Source organism: Melospiza melodia, chromosome 6, assembly GCF_035770615.1.
Source record: "Melospiza melodia melodia isolate bMelMel2 chromosome 6, bMelMel2.pri, whole genome shotgun sequence".
Taxonomy (NCBI): Eukaryota; Metazoa; Chordata; class Aves; order Passeriformes; family Passerellidae; genus Melospiza; species Melospiza melodia.
In genome coordinates, this window is record NC_086199.1 from 69,299,541 (window position 1) to 69,319,185 (window position 19,645).

The window sequence follows — 19,645 nt, forward strand, 5'->3', positions numbered from 1 at the left end:
GAATTGAAGACAGGAGTGTCAGACTCTAATCAGTGACAACACCTACCTTCTGAGAATTCTCCACCTTTAGCAGTCAGGGTTTCAATCTTCTTTTTTTTGTAGCTGTGGGCTTACAGAAAAAAAAGTCTTTTTTCATGCAAGGATCTCATTGAACACACTTTAAAACAAGAAGTATAAAATTATTACCATATATATAGCTGTGTTTACTTCTTTAAAAAATTTCAAAATACTGCACTTATTATTTACACTGACTAAATTTAAGATCCTGATTTTTTTAAATCTAATTACTTGCAGAAGTTTGCAATAATAGTTTATTATCACATCACAGCAGCAGCATGGACTTGCAGCCTTTATATTCAGTAACCTACAAAAACCTCTTTCTGAAATGCAAATTGAGTAAGAGAAGTAGTAATTTGTAACATTTTATAATTCAATGAGAATTTTGAAGTATTTACAAAAACCTCTCTCCTGCTGCAGGTCTTTGAGCCTGGAAAACTTTAAAGGTTGGTGAAAACAATAAGGTATTGAGTTTTGAGGGAAAAACCTAACATACTACAAAAATCTAACATAATGGAAAATGCTTGGCAATTTAAAGAGATGGTTCATTATCAGTGCTCCTAATAATTATTCCACATTTCTTATTTTGTTTCTTTCATAACGAATTTGGTAGTTCACTGTTCATTTTTACTTTTTGCCTAATGAGGTCTATTCTTCCCTTGCAGCCAAAAAAATTGAAAGTCCTTTAGAGGTCTTATCAAAATATGTACCTTTTCAACTTCTAGCATACATACAAGTTTATGGTAGAGGTAAAAGAACTCAGGCTTTTCAATGCAGTGTAATAAATGAGCTTTTGGTCCTTATAACTGTCCAAAAAAAATCTCTATTCTGAAACTGCTATTTTATACTTATTGATTAAGTTTATTTGAGATTTCTTTGAATAAGCTACTATCTTTTAAAGCATTTATATATTTTTGTTGCATGTGCATACAGTTCCCAAAACCCTAACCCAAGCTTCTCGGTGTCCCTACAAGGGCAAAATAACCTTTTAAGAATCTATACTCAGTGAGCTCTGAACAAACATGGATGTCACACAAAGCCTTCCCTTTTGCCTTTAGCCATCTCACAAAATGCCATTATCGCCAATTATTAATATGCTGTTCCTTTAGTTATCCATCAAAAATAGCAAGTGCTCTGACTCCTATTACAGGAAAACCAAGTACTCCAGAAAGTTTTAAAATTAAATTTCAAGTGGTAGTTTCAAGAAAATTCCTTAAACTCTGAAATTCATGCTAAAGAGCTCTGTGTTTCTTTTTACATGATTAGTTTAAGTTTTAGCTGAGAGCAGACAGGAAGATAGTTAGTGCTGGAACATTTACTCTGACTCAAATAGCGAGATGAGTGCGTATGTTAATGCTGTTGAAAACGAAAAATTTGTGAAGTGGAAGGAAAGAAGCAGCTCCATGAGTCTATGTAGACAGTAGCTTTAGATAATGATCCAAGAATTTAGCATTTCTGGCTCAGGGAAGCAAAAAAAATATGCAACGAGGAATGTCAGAACTGTTTAAGTCTCTTCTCTCAGATGCATTATGTTCAGAACACAAGGAAATTTAGGGCAATACCCCTGTGGTCAGGAGTATCAGTAAGCACAAAAAGCACTGCACACTCCCAAGCATGTTCATCAGCTGCATCATTCTGCTAAACTCAGAAGCAACCTAATGTGAAAGTATCTCCAGTTAATGTGTGATCAAGCTACACAAATTGTACAACCAATCTGGCTGTATACAATTTCTTTGGTTGGCTGATGCCTTTCCAAGACCATGGATACAGACCATAATTTTTACTAGCGGACTACTTTTCAGGACTATACTGGGGACTGTGTTACGCAAGTCTTCATCAGTAACAATTTCTTCTAGGCTAGCTGCCATCAAAAAGAGCTTTAAAAGCAAGGTAGATCTCCTGAATGACCTTTTCTCTGAAACACAAGGGCTTACAACAAGCTGCTGTGCTTACAGAGCAGGAGAAGCCACCACTAACATTGTTCTCAAAAAATGTGCTATGATGATTAAGCAACTCTTCCAGCCTATTTTTGAAAGACCTTTCAGATTGTTACGGTCTTGCTTATACCTTCACAGGCAGGCCTCAGTGTGTGTCCTTGGTTAAGGAGGATACTCCTTTTGCTTTAAAATATCTGATAGGTTTCCTTCCTTCCAAGTCTTCCCCAGGATGAACAATCCCAGCTGATGCAGCATGGCCAATTTTTCAATCCCTTAATCTTCTTCATGGCCTTTCCTGGACTCATTCCAAGTCCACATTTTTCTTGTACTATTGAGCCCGGAACAGAGTACAGCATTTCAGATTTGCCCTCAACCTGTGCTGAGTAGAGGGGAATAATCACTTTTCCTGTGGGGAATAATTTCCTGATGCAGTCTAAGACAAATGCTAACATTAGTTGCTGATTCATTCATCTTATCATCCAGCAGACCCCCAGGTCTTTTTTTTTGCCAAGCTCTTTTTCAGCCACTTGGTTTCCAGTGCTGCTCTAGAGCATGGATTGTTTCTCCCCAGGTGCAGAACTTGGCACTTCCCTCTGTTGAACTCCACCAGATTCCTAGCAGCCCATTTGGATTATCAGCGGGTAAAATTAAGGTGCACTCTGCCCCCATCATCCAAGTCTTCCATGAAGATGCTAAACAGTATTTGTTCTAGCAGTTCTGGGGTACACCACCAGTGACTGGACTCCAGCTGGACTTTGTGCTGCTGATGAAAAACCTCCAAGCCAGCAGCTCAGCTAATTTTCACTCCACCCCACTGTCGACTTCTCTCTTATCATAAATTACTTTGTAAGTTTGACCTGAGGATGCATTTCAGACTCTGTCAAAAGCTCAGATCAAGACAACATTCACAGCTCTCCTCTCATCTACTGAGCAAGAAAGTCCTTTCGTAATTGCATGCCAACTCCAAATTCCCTTCTGTCTTTAATATGCTTAGAAATTATCAGCCCCATGGATTCCCTTCCCTCAAAGCAAGGCTGACCAGTTTGTAGCTCCCAAGATCCTCCAGGATAAGAATGACATTTGCCGCCTTCTAGCTCTTAGGAATGTGCCCCAAACACAATGACTGCTCAAAACCAGTTAAGAGTGATCTCACAATGATATCAGCCAATTCCATCAGTGCTTGCTGTCAGGCTGGTCATGGTCTTGTGGATGCCCAGTTTGTTTAAATCTTCCCCTAAACCAACTCTATTTTACTGTGGGTAAGTCTTCCTTGCCCCAGACCTTCCCACTGGTCTGAGACCAGTGAGAGATCCCAGTCTCACTCAACATATTTCCATTTTAAACGCAAGAAGGTGCGGCTGTGTTGAACCTGTCAAAGATGACAGAAGACACCAGCACTCACTGAATTAACCTTGCATGGGGACTTTGCTAATCCTGCTTTCTGCCAGATCAACCTGAAGGATGAATACAATGATCAGAAACTGCAACACAGCCCCAGTGAATCTCCTGGAACATATTCACTGCAATACCATTTGAGTGCATGAGACTAAGGGAGGAAAATTGATTAGCAGTTTCATTTCCTCTGGACTGAGGTTATGATCAGGAATTAAACCCTCAGTGTTTAACAGTGCAGAGAGAATTGTCATGCTCAAATTAAGTTACCTCAGTGGGCTCCCCACTTATGCTATAGAAAGGATTATCACTAAGAGAAGAATCTTGTCTTTTTCAGGAATGTAACACAGCAGTGCTTTGCAGAAGAGTTATATGACTTAAATAAAAATTAAATAAGTAATTAAAAACTTGGGGGAAAATAAAGATCGTGTCAGATCTCAGGAGCCTTCTGTGGCAAAGTGGAAAACAGATTTTGCCTAAGGGAAAAAAACTCACACAAAAGTATTCCTTCTATAGGGTTTTCTGGTTTGCAGCAGAATTTTTTTTCATGCTCTTGGAATAATCGTAACATTATTCAAATGGTGAGCATCCAAACAATTAGAAACAGGGATAATGAAGCATGCTGAAAAGTTTTGTTTTACAAGGATGCATCAAGGCATAACAGGTCATAAATGACAGGTAGCAAACAAAAAGAAAACTTTTTATCTATACAACCTTATCCTTGAAAGAGCAACAGAAAAATGAAGTATAAACATAGAGAAAGATTCAATTCAATTTAAAATATAACATTCATTAAATATCCTTGAGTTCTCCCTTAGAATTTATTTCCTAGAGAGACAGTTGTCACAAGTAAACAGACTTGAGAAACTCCATTTTTCAAAGAGCACATTGACTTCAGATCTCTTCACAGGACACAACACTACTGGTTAAGTTCATCTGCTAAAATGATATCTTTCTTTCAAGGACAAACAAAGCAAACCATACCTCCCCCATGGCTATGATATGTTAATTAACCTATCATTTCTAGAATATAATAGCTTGTCAGCAGAAATTGTGAACTAACTTCAATAAGGTTCCCCATTCCAGATGATAAGTATCTTTAATTAGTATTTAAGCACTACTAGGTAGCCATATTTGGATGGTTCAAACTGCTTTTATTAGGCTTGATAGCCATAAGGAGTTTAAAATGAGCACCTTACATTAAAATTTGTCTTCAAGACATAGTCTCAAAAGAGCAACTAGCAAGTTCCTGCTGGCCATCTTAACAGTAATTTTTTTCAAGTGCATATACAATGAGGACTTCAGTGTAGGTGTGTTTAATCAGAGTTACACTGAATCAGGAGATGTAATCAGGCAACGATGACTTTACTGTGGTTAGCTGCTCCTTCCCTCCCTGGTGTATTAAAACTATCTGAAGCACATCTGACTACAATCCACTGGAGTACTGGCAGCAGACCACTGAGAAATGGATATGCATGATGAACAAGACTTTTCCTACAGCTTCACCATCTTCCAGCAGCTATGGACTAAGGCACTACTACAGCAAAATTCAATTAATTTATAATTACGCAGCAATAATGATTATGTTTTCTTTTTCTCTGAACATCTGTCATAAAATGTTTTCATCCTCACTAAACATTAGTCAAACACCTGCTTCTCTGAGCTGTGATGCTGCAGGGAATCATTCTCCAACAGGGGTTTGAAATGTGCTGAAATGGGAATGAGTATCTGTGCCTTTAATTAACACAGAAAAATGTAACAATACCAAAGTTCTCTAACACCTCTTGGAAGCTGAAACATAAACTTAAGATCTCTATCAAACTGAGCTGAACCACTTGAAGACATTTCAAAATAAGGATCAAGACCATTTATGAGGGGTTTTGTTTCATTAATCTTCAGGGGTCAGAATTCCTCCTCCTCTCTGTCTTTGACACATTTCATTTCCTATAAAATCAGGACCCAAGCATATTAGAGTAGTTTAAGTGCTTGTGCTTTTACTTGGCACATGCAATTCAATCTATATTTCCCGTTCTCATTCCTCGTATATAAATTCTACCTTGCTTTTACAAGAAATTGTCAATTACTTGGACTGAAAATAGATAAAATGTACATGACCACACTTAGAAAACAGTAATATTTTGTTTAACAAAATCTTATTAAATTATTACTGTTGATAAATGGTGACACAGTATGAACTCAAACACGAGATTCTTATGTTTCACGTATTTTAAGGCTTGTATTACACACTGGTAGGCTAAAAGCTGAGTTAGTCCTGCCACTGGCTAATCTAAATGATGTCAGGGCAGCTTCAAATAGAGATCACCACCTGGTGACATTTTCATGAGTAATTTTTAGGACCATTAGCATTTTTCAGAATATATGTGCTCAAATTGGGCACATTTCCCAGGCCATTACAGCCTTATCAGTGCCAACTTCTGGAGGCCAACATGGCTCCTGAAAATGGAGAAATACAGAGGAAACCATAGTGTATGGATAAATGACAATGCAGTTGAATAAAGGATAATGGAAAAGTAGTGAATCAACCTGAATAGGAGACATTGTTATAACCTCAGTAAAGAAATTAGCAAACTGCAGCAAGTGGTTACAACCATACCTACAGGGAGAGTTCAGCTCCTGCTCCTTTATTCTCTTTCTGGGGGGAGACTTCTGAACACCAGTTTTTTACAGTAAGCCTCTCCATACACACAAAAAGCCCAAGGCTCTCATTCAACAAACTGCTACATTTCAATTACCATTTCAGATACTATATTGTCTAAGTGCAGCCTCCGTCAAGAAACAATTCCAGCATTATTTATGCACAGGCCATTGATATAACCATTTGGAAAACAAATTTCTGGGATTTCTTCTCTAACCACAAGAATCCATGGAACAGTGCTGGATGTGAGGGTTTCATTGCACAACAAAGCAAACTGCTAGCTGAGTTATGTTCAGCACCTGTCCCCTAAACTTGCGTGAAGATTAAACTAATTTTGGCCTGAAGCACCTAAATTCTGCAAGGGGTAACTGGGTTTTACTAAGTTGCATCTTTTAATTCTGCTGAGCCAGAGAAGGACTTTTGTAACTTTTCTCAGCTACATTACCACACTGCAATAATAGCTATGGATAGTGAGTGGCTGGTGCTGATGAGACAAGGCTTTGCAGCAGTGCTAGAATCACTGCCATTATCCTGAGCTAAACTTTGCATCTAGCTCAAAATTTTGAGATCTCAGGTCTCCTTAGGGCCTCACGCTAGCATTATATAATTTAATGACAAAGGAAAAGTCACACTGGTTTCAAGAAAATAATTAAGCAGGCTCCAGTTCTGGTAAGATCATAATATAAAACTATATGGATCTTGGAACCAAAAGAATTGGGGCTAGATGGTAAAAGCATTATTTATACACACTGTTATCTACACATTTAGAGTGGTCACCATGATTTCTAAATACCTGGACAATAAGGAAAAAAAAAAACTAACATGAGTGACTTAAATTTTCTCATAAAAGAACCCAGTCTGCCCTTACAACATTCTCTCAAAATACAAAGTTTAAAAATAACATAGACAGAATGATATATACACACATTCTGGAACATGGATAAATAATCATTAGTCTGTGATGGCTAAACCAGAAAACTGTCACTGTGAATTTGGGAAAATTGTGGGGGGAAAAGCATTGCTAATTATTTAATCTCTTCATAAGGCTGTAAGCGAAAGAACTGAGAACTGATCTGGGTTTCTTGCCCTAAACCCTCAGAAAGAGCTATTACAGACCAAGAGTGTAGTGGCTGATAACTAAACATCCATGACACCTCATACTGACTAGCAGAATAAATATATAACTATCAAGAGAAGAGCAGATGCAAAACTATCTCAATATTAAAACCTTAATTATTAAAAAATACATACCCACTAAGTATCTTTTTTTTTTCCTGATGTCTTGCTATAATGTGCACTCCACTGGGGCTAGGCAGGCATTCCTGCACCTAGATCAAGAAAACTGAGGCTCTTTAATTCCTAAGTACACTTCAGAATGACTTAAAGGAAACACTCTATGCTTATTTCTTTTTCATTATGGAGTTCATGAGGTATAAAGAAATACAAAGCAAGTGGAGAGCTGGGGAAACTGGAATACATTAGGGAACAGCACACTACAAACATAACACTGTTAGAGGCAATTAACTTTTCTCTTTCTTGACCTGCTTATTCCTATTCAGTTGACATTTTATTCTAATCAATGAGTGAGGTAAGAAATCAGTCCTTTTCCAGAACTGATGGAAGGAGTGACCAAATAAAAAACATACTCAGAAGAATAATTGTTAAACATATTTTGTAAAAGGTCTCTAGAGAAATCTGTTATTTTCTTGTACTGGCCAATGAGTTAAGCTGGTAAAAATTTTTGGACATGCTTGGATTACACTGAGCAGTCCTGTCCTTGATAATTTACAGCACTGCACTCCACTCATATCTAGTTTGAAATTTTCAGGTGCAAACTGTAAGACTTATAAGACTCTCAAAAGAGACAAAATATGAACAGCTTAATTCCAAACCAAGTCAAGATTACAGTCATTATGACACCTGAGCTGTGTACATTTATCAGTATTTTTAGGAGCTTTGGTTAGGATTTAATGAAAATTTTGTAATGATGAAACACTGACTATTTGCATGTGTCTAGGACCTTCTGATACCAAAACTTTCAAAAGACTTTTCTAGCTACTTCAGCCTTAAAAAATACATACATATCACAAAAAGACAAAGGCAACACATGCATGAAGAACACTACAAAGAAAAAAACTTAGACATTTTAATGGAGTATAAGACAAGGGATACTGCCTTTTAAGGGACAGAAGACTCTAATTGATGGCACAAGGTAAATCCTTGGAGTGGTCCAAAACTTGCAAAGAAAACTATGACAAAAACTACACTCATTATCATCAGAAGCTGCAGTTAAACAAACAACTTTATTTCCATATCTATTTTTTTTTGTAGATATTTTTCCTGTTATTCAGAATAACCTTTACTTGAATGTAGCCTGTATAGATCAGAAATGCATACAAGAGCAATCTTCCTAGATGCTGTTGAAAAATGTTACAGCATGAAACAAATACTTTGTCATCAGTCAGAAAATCACTGTTTTCCCCACAAAGCTCTCAGATGATTTGAACTACCCCGTGGACTAAGCTTTCTTGTCTATGAAGAAATTGCCAGAATAAAATGCTACAGCTAAATTTCTGACACAACTCAGTAGCAAAAGAATTTTAAGGAACATTTCCAGCAGCACACCTCCGTGGAATCAAAAACGCATCCTCAGGGAAACACGTATTCCAACAGCCTCTGATGGAAAGCTTTTCACCTTCCCTTGCACACAGATACATCACTAAATGGCACTACTGCTGAAAAGGATCACTCATCTAAGCAATTTCCAATTGCGATTCCTGGAAAAACATTTTCTCTAATTGCAAGCATGCTAGAGATGCTTAACTTCAGTATTGATATGATAATATGATGATGCTCTCAGGCATCCATTCCAGAGCACTAACAATAATGTATACAGAAGGGAAAAGGATTTATGGAATTTGGAACACCCTTGTCTGCTTGTGTACATAATACTATATTGTCATATATAAACTGAAGCTTGATCTATGTGAGGAATTCTAAGAAAGCATTATATCAGCAACATAAAATTCCTCAGACTAGTAGTAATAGTAGGAATACATGGGTATAGTGCACTGTTCTGATATACACTTGGAAAACTGAATCCTCCCCAGACAGAATCTTAAAACTTCAGATCAGAGAATTTTCACTGAAGTCAATATGAGCATTTTTGTCCAATAACATGTTCTTAAGTGATTTGTAAGACTCAACTACTCTTTGAATCTGTCTCTAACAGTAAAATGTATTGCATGTTCTTGATTACTCAGTCACTGAATAATTGCCATGAAAAGTGGCAGACTTCAAACTAAAACTGTTGATCATAGATACTGTTCTTTATTAAAAACACCCCAGTTGGAATGAACAGTGATTTCACAAATCATTTGCTAGCCATACTGCTGTGCAGTAAACACTGATACACTCTGTACTTCCCATGACTTGAAAATTATTAATTAACCCGACACATCAATGTATCGCCTTATGTACAAACAGCTGTTCCTACACCTTCCAGATGGATATACTTAAAGTTTTATCATTCATGTTATATACCACTCACAAGTGGTGATCCAAAAACCTCAAGGTGCAAAACTACTAAATACTCTACGAGAACATTAAGGCAATCTTGTAGTAAAATTAAAAAAGCCTTGAGACTAAATTTCCTAGAGCTGTTCTGACAGGCAGCCTGTACACTAAGAGTCTGTCCAGTTCCACAGATGCAAATTAATGCTGATTCCTCACAGATAAGCAGCAACTTAGATGAGCTGTGAAACCAACAGGGGAAAACTAAATTATAATCCAGTGTATTTCCACTCTGGCACTCTCAGTATTCTTTCATGCAGTTCTACTCTTGGGAATTCAATAAGCTTTCTATTTTTCATTGTTTGTGCTAGGGCTAAATGATCTACTGTTTCTGGAAAAGCTTTACTCCTCCTAGAAACATTTTTGTCTATTGTTTCGGGCTTAAGAAGTCTGAACAAAAAAGATTTTTTTTTTTCCTTCTGAGAACCTAAAATTTAAAAATGTGATATATAGAATATAAAATTAGATGGAAAAAATCAGGTGTGTTTATGAATTTGCATTTAGTTTTCTGTTTTCATATGCAGGGGTTTTTTGAGATATAAAGGCACAGAGTAGAAGACCACTCAATGCATAAGCAGAGACAGGGAGGCAATCAGTTGGAAACAAAAGAAGTTGGCAATAGCAGTAGAAAACATGCTGGAGAAGTTATTGCATAAATGAAGAGAGTATTGGACAGTGTTGTGCCTTGTACTAGCAGCATGCTAAGGAAATTTATTTACAATTCGCTTTCAACTTTTCTAAATTCTAAAATTAACTTAAGCTGGATAAAAGAGACTTGGGCAAAAGAGTGGCAATGTTGAGAGAAAAAATTGTATCACATGGAATTAGCCCTAACTAGTTGTTGTGGACTCCATACATCTGCTGTCAGAAGGGGTCACCACTCTTTCTCGGACAGTAAAAAGAGACAGAAGTATTTTCAAAGACCTAAAGCTTACTTTCAGCACCAAATTTTTGGCAACAGGTAACAGTAGTAACTACTTGCTACAGGAGTGAAGTTAAAATCTGTCTTGTGGATTTGTATGCTAGCAAGGCCAATCATAGCTACTTCACAAATAAAATATCAGACTTATCAGTAAAGAATAATATTATTTTCTTTTTTTTCAACCACTGTGTGTGGCTTTACCAAAAGGAAACCCTTCAAGAGAAACTATTAAGAGGAAGTAGCATCGACAGTGCACTGAAGAAACCCAGACTGTTTTACTAGAGAGGCAGGGCGCCTGCATGAACATGATGCATCTTATCAGAAAGGAACAGGACGTTCCTGTGTCCATCCAGCATGAAGTCACAAGAAAATAATGTCTGTTAAATCAATCCTGAAGGGGCAGCCCAGGAAGAGAAGAACAACATGACCTTCAGTTAATTACAAGACTGGCACATCTATCTTTGTAGCAAGCCAAACATTACCTTGGTTGCATCCTGGTCTTCTCGAGGCTTCTTCAGATTCTTCAACAGATTTTATCCCTTTGTATAAGATACATAACTGTCTATGTGTGCAAGAATGTAAAAGGGCATGAGCAAGCTCTAGACATTTCACCAAAAGGTGACAAAAGCCTGTTATTCTAGTGGAGCCTTCATTTATTCTACTCAATTTTAAAAGCACAGAAATTAGGAATATACATTCCTGCTTACTGCCAAAATTATCATTGACTGATATATACCAGACCAATCAGCATGGAAATGAACCTGTTTCAATTCACAGTTAAGTAGATTTAGCATACACATGTTCACTTATTAACTTCAAGAGGAATGAGAGCACAAAAAGTACACAAGATAATTTCTTAAATCACTGTGCTGTTTCAGAACCATATATGTAAATATACTAGCAATGACAAAGGTCATCAGCATGTAGGAGATATCTAAGATAACTTCCTGAATCTCACTTCTAAGACTTGGATTCCTTGAGGGTTGAGGTTTTTTTTTTTCATACATACATAATAGCAAATAAGCAACATATATAACTAAACAAAATAATAATGTTACATAAATAAAAGAAAGCACTACAAAATCATATTGAATTTAGCATTACAGATATAAATGTTTAAGCCATTTTATGGCTACAATTATAATTCATATTACTGTACTGTCTGCGGATCCTACTTAATGAAGAATCCCACTGCGACAAAGAGGTGGAAACACAAAAAAGGGCAACTCCTAGATCATAAATCTTATAGTCTAAACACTGCACAAAAGGAATGAGCAATACACTCAGAAATATACAAACAAGCAAATATGAATAAAAATAAAAAGCAAAAAATTAAAATAAAAGCAAAAAAATAAAAAGTGTAATAAAAAACAATCATAGCACATCACCAGCCCTAAAGAAACACATTTTAAGCAGAGAGATACATTGCAACTATAACTTTTTAGTATTGAAAAAAAATATTCTATGGTTTATAAACAAAAGGAACAGTCAAAAGGAAGGTCTATCAATCCTAAATTTATCACATAAAGATTCCCTAGCCCCTGTATAATCTCTACTGATGTACAGGTAAAAAAATGGTCAAGCCAGCCTAACAAGTTTTTTCTGTCTTTGCTGAATAACTGAATCTTATTCATAAGCAACCATCATTTTAAGAAAAGCTAACACACCATCTGAGGCAAGAATGAAACTGTCTAATTCCACAAGGCTGAACTTACAGTGTATATAAATTTTATTCTCAAGTGAAAACAAAATTTTATAGATGTTACAAACTGACCAGAGATTTAGAATTAAAAACTCATCATCACAGGTCATTCTCCAGCAATAAGCAGAAGTACTGAAGCAAACTACCCCCACCAACATAACACAGGCCCAATTCCTTCTTATTCACAAAGAAGTGAGTAGGATGTCCTGGTTTTTGGTCTCTTTCCATTCTTCCAGTTCGCTACTGCTTGCAATGATGTTAGCAAATATACTTGGCTTCTTTAAGAGACAGATCTTCCTCAGACAGCCAAACTGGACAGCAATCTCTGCATTCAGTGGCTTCTCACAGCTGAGCTGCAAAATCCTCACAGCTCTGCTTGCAGTGGACTACTTAACTGAGAACAGTGCCGCTGTATTATACAAACCTCCCCCATCTTGCCAGAGAGGAACACCAAAACTAAGTTAATAAAAAGAATTCCCAGGCTGAAGAGTGGCAAATTATCTGTATGGTCCTGTAAAAAGACTGCATCCACATTGTGTCTCTTGCAAATTAAGCTGCAGCCAAAAATGAATAGGGAATGCTATGAAAATACATCCTTCATCTGGTTAAGAAACTTGTCATGGTATGAGGTGTAAACCTTAGTATTAAAGGCATTTCTATGCCTTGTAAGCCTCGTAAACACTTACCAGGCACAGCAGATTATAGTGTTTCATCTTTGAATCCTTGACTATACTAATGAGGGACAACACAAAAACACATTTCTAAAAAATAAAAACAAAAATGCAAATATGCCAGAAATACAATTTTACAGGTTATTACAAAACACCAAATACAGACTTGTCCCTTGGAATCCTGGTCAAGTAATGACCACCTGGTAGAGAAATCAAAATATGTGAAGCAGAAAGGTGTGAAGAAGGTTCATACAACCATGGTCAATCGAGATCAGACACAGGTAAGTGGTAGGGCTAATAGAAGAACAAAAAAAGTCAGTCTCTTCAGGAAACATCAGTCTAGCTGCTTCTACTAAAATGGTGCAACTATAGTATGTCTTTAAGACAGTTAAGAGGCAATAGGATGAGGTCTGTTATATTTCTTGAAGAAAATGTGGCATATTTGGGACTTCATCGCACCAACCTCCAGAAAACGCTTCATAAATATACTAAACAAAACCTTGAGTCTGGATAAAGTGGAAAAATCATGCAAAACTGAAAGTAAAACCATGTACCTGTACTGCCAGCAGCTACAAAACATGTAAAGTACAGTGCAGTGGAGATGGTCCTTCCCTCAACAGCACCTCACAAGGAGCCAGCCTGAGTGTGACGTTAATTCTGAGCAATGGCAAAGACATTTTTGTGCAAACAACTGACACTCCTTTGCATCAATCCAAACTTGTTTGAATTGCAGTGGCAATAGGATTCTGCTGACAAGCTGAGTCAAAGGAAACAAGCATAAAAAAATAAAGGGATTCCAGTGAATAACAAATATCACCAGCATTGTCTGTGCACAGCAACGAAAGGGCTAAAGACCAGCAAACATCAGTGGAAGGGATTCAGTGGTAATGCTGAAAGACCTAGACATTCAGTAGTAATGCTGAAAGACCTCTGCCCCACGTACCTGGATTCCTAAATAATCTTGTACACAGTGAATGCAACCAGTAATGCAAGCAAGCAGACAAGCAACTCTTTTGCAGACTTGGGAGTCTTATACTATCCTCTTATTTGTATCATGCAATGCCATGTTTCATGCTTTTAAGAAATGAACAGGATATTATGAAGTCAAACACAACCTGTATGCATTTCATATTTGTAAATTACTTTCTTTGTTCCAGTCTTGCTCCAGGTAAGCTTGCAGGTAGATAGGGAGAACCTTGACAAAAGTCTGAAGACTACAATTACAATTCTAGGGGGTGCCTTAGGGAAGTAGAATTAAGTGAGCTTTAAGTGTACTTTTAATTCCATACAATAAGAAAACCAAACAACCTTTTGAGCCCCTTGACAACCTGCTCCCATGCCACCAAAAGAGGAATGAAACTGTAGGATATTAACAACCAATAATCAGAGTATGACCATGATGTTTATACACAACTCAGACTGGTATCAGGCAAAATCAAAAGAAGGGTTGTAAATTCTATGTATGATTTCACTACCAGAGGTGCTTAACCCAGTACAGAAATGTTTATTTGTGGCTTTATAAGATGATGTAGCAACTCATATTAAAAGCACAATATAATGTTTAGGCTCTCTCTCCTTCCCATTTCCCAAACTAAGCAAATTATTTTTATCTGGGTTCCTCAGTCACATCAGAGATTACATTCTGAAGAAGCTAATGACCTGGAAAAACCAAGTTCAATTCACTGTTATGAAAATGTTCCAAATGGTAGGTGCTATTCCACCGGCATGAAGAAAAATCTCCCTCCCTCTATCAAGAATTTGTCATGAAAATTATCCACTTATTTTCTATTAGCTCAGAAGACCCTTACTTTATAATTGCAAACCAAAGAAACATAAAACCCATTATGAAGGAAACATCTGCATTGTGAATATCTCTCTGTTAAAAAAAGGTATCACCAGATCTCCTTTCAGAAAATTGGTAAAGGAGAAAAATCTGATTTCCCTAAAGTTTTCTTAAAATTCAGTCATAGAAGGGTTAGACAAAAGACTTATCTGAACGTAAACAAGGCAAACATTTAAAAATATGTAAAAACTTTGAAATAAAACATCATCCTTTTTGAACAAACCCATAATACTCAGCAGCTCACATGGGCAGGATGTTGGCAGAGAAAGCCTGCAAATCCCACACATCTGACTGTGGCCTGGCCTGAAAATCAGGAACTGAGGTCGGTGGTACAGCAATATCACAGAAGACCAGGTAACTGAATCACTCAAAATAAATTTCTTAGCTTCTAAGCAGCATGGACAATATGAAGTTTCCAAAGACTACATTTACGTGGCAAGTACGTTTTTACCGAGAATGTGACAGTGATAACGTAAAATAGCGAAGAACGCCAGAGTGCTGCTCATATTGGGTCTTATGTATGCAACATGCATACACACACACACACACACCAAAGTTTCTTAAAGAGAAAAAATTTAATCAAACAGCAGTTGTTCAAGGGGGTATGAAGGCGTGTTGTTTTATGGGTATCAGAGAAGGTGGTTTGGTATGCAGCAAAAATTACAAGACTGGATTGGTGCAGGGCTAGAAGGTAAACAGAAGAAACATGATGCATGCTTGCTTCCTCACAAGCATTCTGGCTAGTAACTTAATGAGTTCATAGCCTTCAAAAGATTCAGCTTTCTCCAGGTATTCAAGACAAAATTTTATTTCCTATTATTTCACTTTTCTGTGAGCTACAATAAAAATCTGGGGGGGGTCTCTTTTCCACATACCCATCGATCCTTCTATATTACCTGGACCCCACTGTACAGCGAGAATAAAGTCTCAAATATTCATTCTGTTTAATATAAAACAAAATCAGTTTTAATGTACCAATGTCCCAGGATTCCAAAATATAACTAATTGGTAGTCTTAAAGGAAACAGATCTCTAGAAACATGCATCCAGCAAGCAGGGTATTGCTAGATTTCTTCCTCTGAGAAGTACTGCACTTTGCGCACTAGAGGATCATATGACCCTGGGGAATAAGATCATAGCATCTACATTAGTACATTTTTGAATTATTAACAGTGATGCTGTAATTTTGTATAATTTCATGATCATTTTCTCAAAGATGATGACCTAATAATTCATTAGGTACTTAGAATATGTAAGGAGGTATGTGTACCTTGCCAATGTTTTGTCAGATACAGTCTGCTGAGGAATTGCCACATTATATAGGTTCAGCTTCTACAACATCAGTGTTTTCAGTTCTCTCATTACCACACCTGCTTTTGCCTTTGGGCTCATCTTAGGTATTCTGTTATTTATCTTCTTTCATTGCATTTTTAACTGAGTTACCTAACTACAGGAAAACTTTAGTGATAATTTATTTATGAATACTGTTTCTGAATCAAACTCTAAGAAATGAGCTAGAAATGATGGGCTCTGAAGCTGTAAGTAAATAGCTTAAAAAATAAAACATTTTCAAAATCTATAAATCTATACCAATTAGCTAATGTAGTATTTGTGGAAAAACAATTAAACTATTTTCAAAAAAAAAAAAAAAAAAAAAAGTCTTCACCTAATTGCTGAGGAAGAAATGTTCTAGAAATGGGTTTCTATTTTTTTCAAGTTGAAAAGGAAAGTAGCAATAGCTTTATATGTAAAACTCAAAAAAAGTTAAAAAAAATCATTTATCCTACATTTGTACCTCTGAAATATGCATTTGCCTGAATTAGTGGAAAATTTAACACTATCACTTAGACAGGAAACTTACATAAAGCTGTTTCCTTACCAGTTCCAAAATATAGAAACGCCAGTTGCCTCTAGGCATCTTTTGTTGCAAAAATTCATCTTTAGCACTTTTGGCTGCTCTTACTAACTTTCCGTTATCTTTCAATCAGTCTTTATATCTCATTTGGTATCTAAGTTCATTTTCACTGATATGTCTATTTAACACTATGGTAAATGTATATGTTTTTCCCCCAGAGTTTTCAACTTTGATTTTGTTGTTCTTTTTCAAGATGCAAAATAATTTTTTAGTTGAGGGACATATTACTGGAAGGGATCTACAGGACTGGTCCTGGAAGTAATGTCAGAAAGTACTACTTTGTAATTCCTTCACATACCAATCCAGTTCCATCTCAGCACTATTTCAATTGGAAGCCTGCTGCTGAACTGAACATTTCCAGAGATTTCCTTTTAGTTTTCAGCCTAAAATTTATTCATGGTCAAGTGCACCCATTCGCTATGTAAACACTGTCCTTGGTCTATTCATAAACATAATTAAGCATATTTTTGCTTTGCTAAGGTCAACTAGCCATGCTGTTTTAACCTTTGCTCATATGGCATTTCCTCAGCCTCTGAACAGTAAACATATTTTCTGCTCTCCAGTAATCCAAACTGGATTGCACTAGAAGCTATAAAATGCCATTAAATATTCTTTTTATTTGGAAACAACCTCTTGTCATCTTACATATTATATGCATCTATATATACAATCATCAAATCTATGAATTTATTTGTAAAATTATTTTATAAATTATCTCTTTTCTTAATGAGAGCTGACTGGCATGAGACTTCAAAACACTAAGAAGTACCAATAATCTTACAACATGCATAAAACTTCATCCTTGTATATTTTCTTGTAACCTACTATTTTTGGGTAAGCTGTTAGATTTTTTTAAAGTAGTCCAGACTGACAGGTTCTATAAATGGGATAACCTGAAGTATTTTACTTAAAAGTAATTATATTCAATGCCAAAATGCTAAGTGGCCATCCATAATACCCTAAACCCTGAATTATTTTCAGAAGAGAAAGAGAAAAGGTAAGAAAATAGTGTCAGAGGGTAAATGTAAGCAATTTAGCCACTGAAATAATCCTGCTGTTACTGACTGTCCACAAAGCTGAGCAGTGCTGTGCCCTACGCAACTGCTGTACTACACAAGTTTTAAAATTCAATGAAACTCCGAATATCTTTTCCTTCTTTTGTGGATTTTGTGTTGTTGTTTTTTTCAATCAAAGGCAATGTCCAGAAATTACCAGTAATAAAGAATCTGTTCATGGCATTGTTTACAAAAGCTCCTAAGAGACAGTGACTACTTGATTGTTGAATGTAACCTTTATTTTATTAATGATGAGAAGTAATCAATGGAATGCTAAAAAAAAACCCCAAACTTGTAAAGAAATCTAGTCTGAAATCTGACTCTCTTGTTTGAAGCAAGTTCAGTGGTCACAGTAACACCAGATGAAAGTGGACTCTTGCCCATTGTGAAACAGGCATGGCTCTTCTAAAAAGGTCACAAACTTTTCAAATATAGGCACCATGTTTCAAATTTTGCACATACAAAATATGTTCATGTCACTCAAATTACACAATGTGGCAGTGTTATAAGTCTGAACATTATTGTCAATTAATGGCGGAGAAGTGAGCCCAAAGCTCACGTAAGACTAATGACCGGGACAACTCCTGAAAAGAGACAAGAAGTATAAAACAACAGTTTTCCTGCTGTACGTGGGTTTGTGTGTGCATGTGTGAGAGTGCATATAACAAAAATGTTTAAGAGTAAGTTCAGACAATAGCCCATCCACTTGTTCTCAGCTTCTTGTCCAGTTTCATTGCAAAGGCTTTGATTTTAACCGCATGATAAAATGCAAATTCAAATCCCATAGAAACCAGGAGTTAGTGCATTGTTGACTGGTTTGAACCAATCAAAACTGAGTTTTTTATAATAATTGCTGAATGTCTTCCTTTTAATCTACTTGTCAGCCTCTGGGTATGTAGGATACTTGACAGTCTCAATTTTCTCCTTAACTTTATAGGATGGGTACAGGCCTGTTCTTCCTAATTTCCTATTGATGCCTTTTGAATAACCATCCCAGTGGTTTCCAGCTACTCCAATTATATCTCCAGGTTCCATAGGAATTTCATCAGCAGTTCGTGGATGATGAGCATAAATAGCAATCTGGTTGTGAGCATTCTGTCCCCCAAAGTAGTAGATATCATCCAAAGAATGGAAATATGCCGAAGCATCTGGATGCAACGTCTGCATAATTTCATAGGCAACTCGACAAACCTTAGAAATAAAAACAGAAGTAATTAATATTGTGTGTGACTGAAATATATCACAGAAATCAACAACTAACGTATAGTAATATTTCCCAAGAATATCAGGGTCTGGAATGTCTGGGTTAAAAAAAAAACAACAACTAATCAACCAACCAACAAAAATAGCCCCCCAAAAAATAAAAAAACCAAGCAAAACCAAACCAAAAAAACTCTACAGAATCCCTGCATATTTGCTACTAAAAAGCATGAAATTTTGCAGAATCTTAATTGGCCTCTGGTGATCAGATTTGGTAAGCAAACAAACAAATAAATAAATAGATAAATAATTAGTATCATCTACTCTTCAGTTTAAAATGAAAACATATATATGAACACCAGCAACTCTGCTTTTTAAAATTAATGATGTGTAGCCAATGAAATGTAAAAACAAGTTTTCTTTTTCTACTATAACCACTAAAAATTGCATTTTACTTCCCTTTGAACCTTGAGAATTTACATTTAAATTTATCCTGCAATAATGAGGTCTTGCATTTACTTTTCTAAAGGAAGTTCAAATTTTCACAACCAAACAGTTCCATAAGTCCAAGGCTTTAAAATGCTGTTTATATTAGTACAGCGATAGAATTGCTGGCAACTTAGAAGACAAATAAATGAAATTAATTCCATGAAGACAATTATTATGTCGGTGGGAAGATGCATTTTTACTTGTCATTGTAACCCATTTTATGAAGGGAATTTT

The 19,645-nt window shown here is 36.3% G+C and overlaps 1 protein-coding gene across 8 annotated transcripts in view; it reads right to left on the reverse strand.

Annotated features, from left to right (window-relative positions):
- Positions 1 to 15,545: 15,545 nt before the first annotated feature.
- The window catches only part of FUT8 (fucosyltransferase 8), a 99,690-nt gene continuing 95,590 nt past the window's right edge, over positions 15,546 to 19,645 (reverse strand). For all 8 annotated transcript variants that reach the window (XM_063158866.1, XM_063158865.1, XM_063158868.1 and 5 more), the window contains one exon: positions 15,546 to 18,913. In XM_063158866.1, coding sequence (XP_063014936.1) covers positions 18,596 to 18,913 — 318 coding nt within the window. In that variant the 3' untranslated portion in view covers positions 15,546 to 18,595. The remainder of the gene's footprint in view (positions 18,914 to 19,645) is intronic.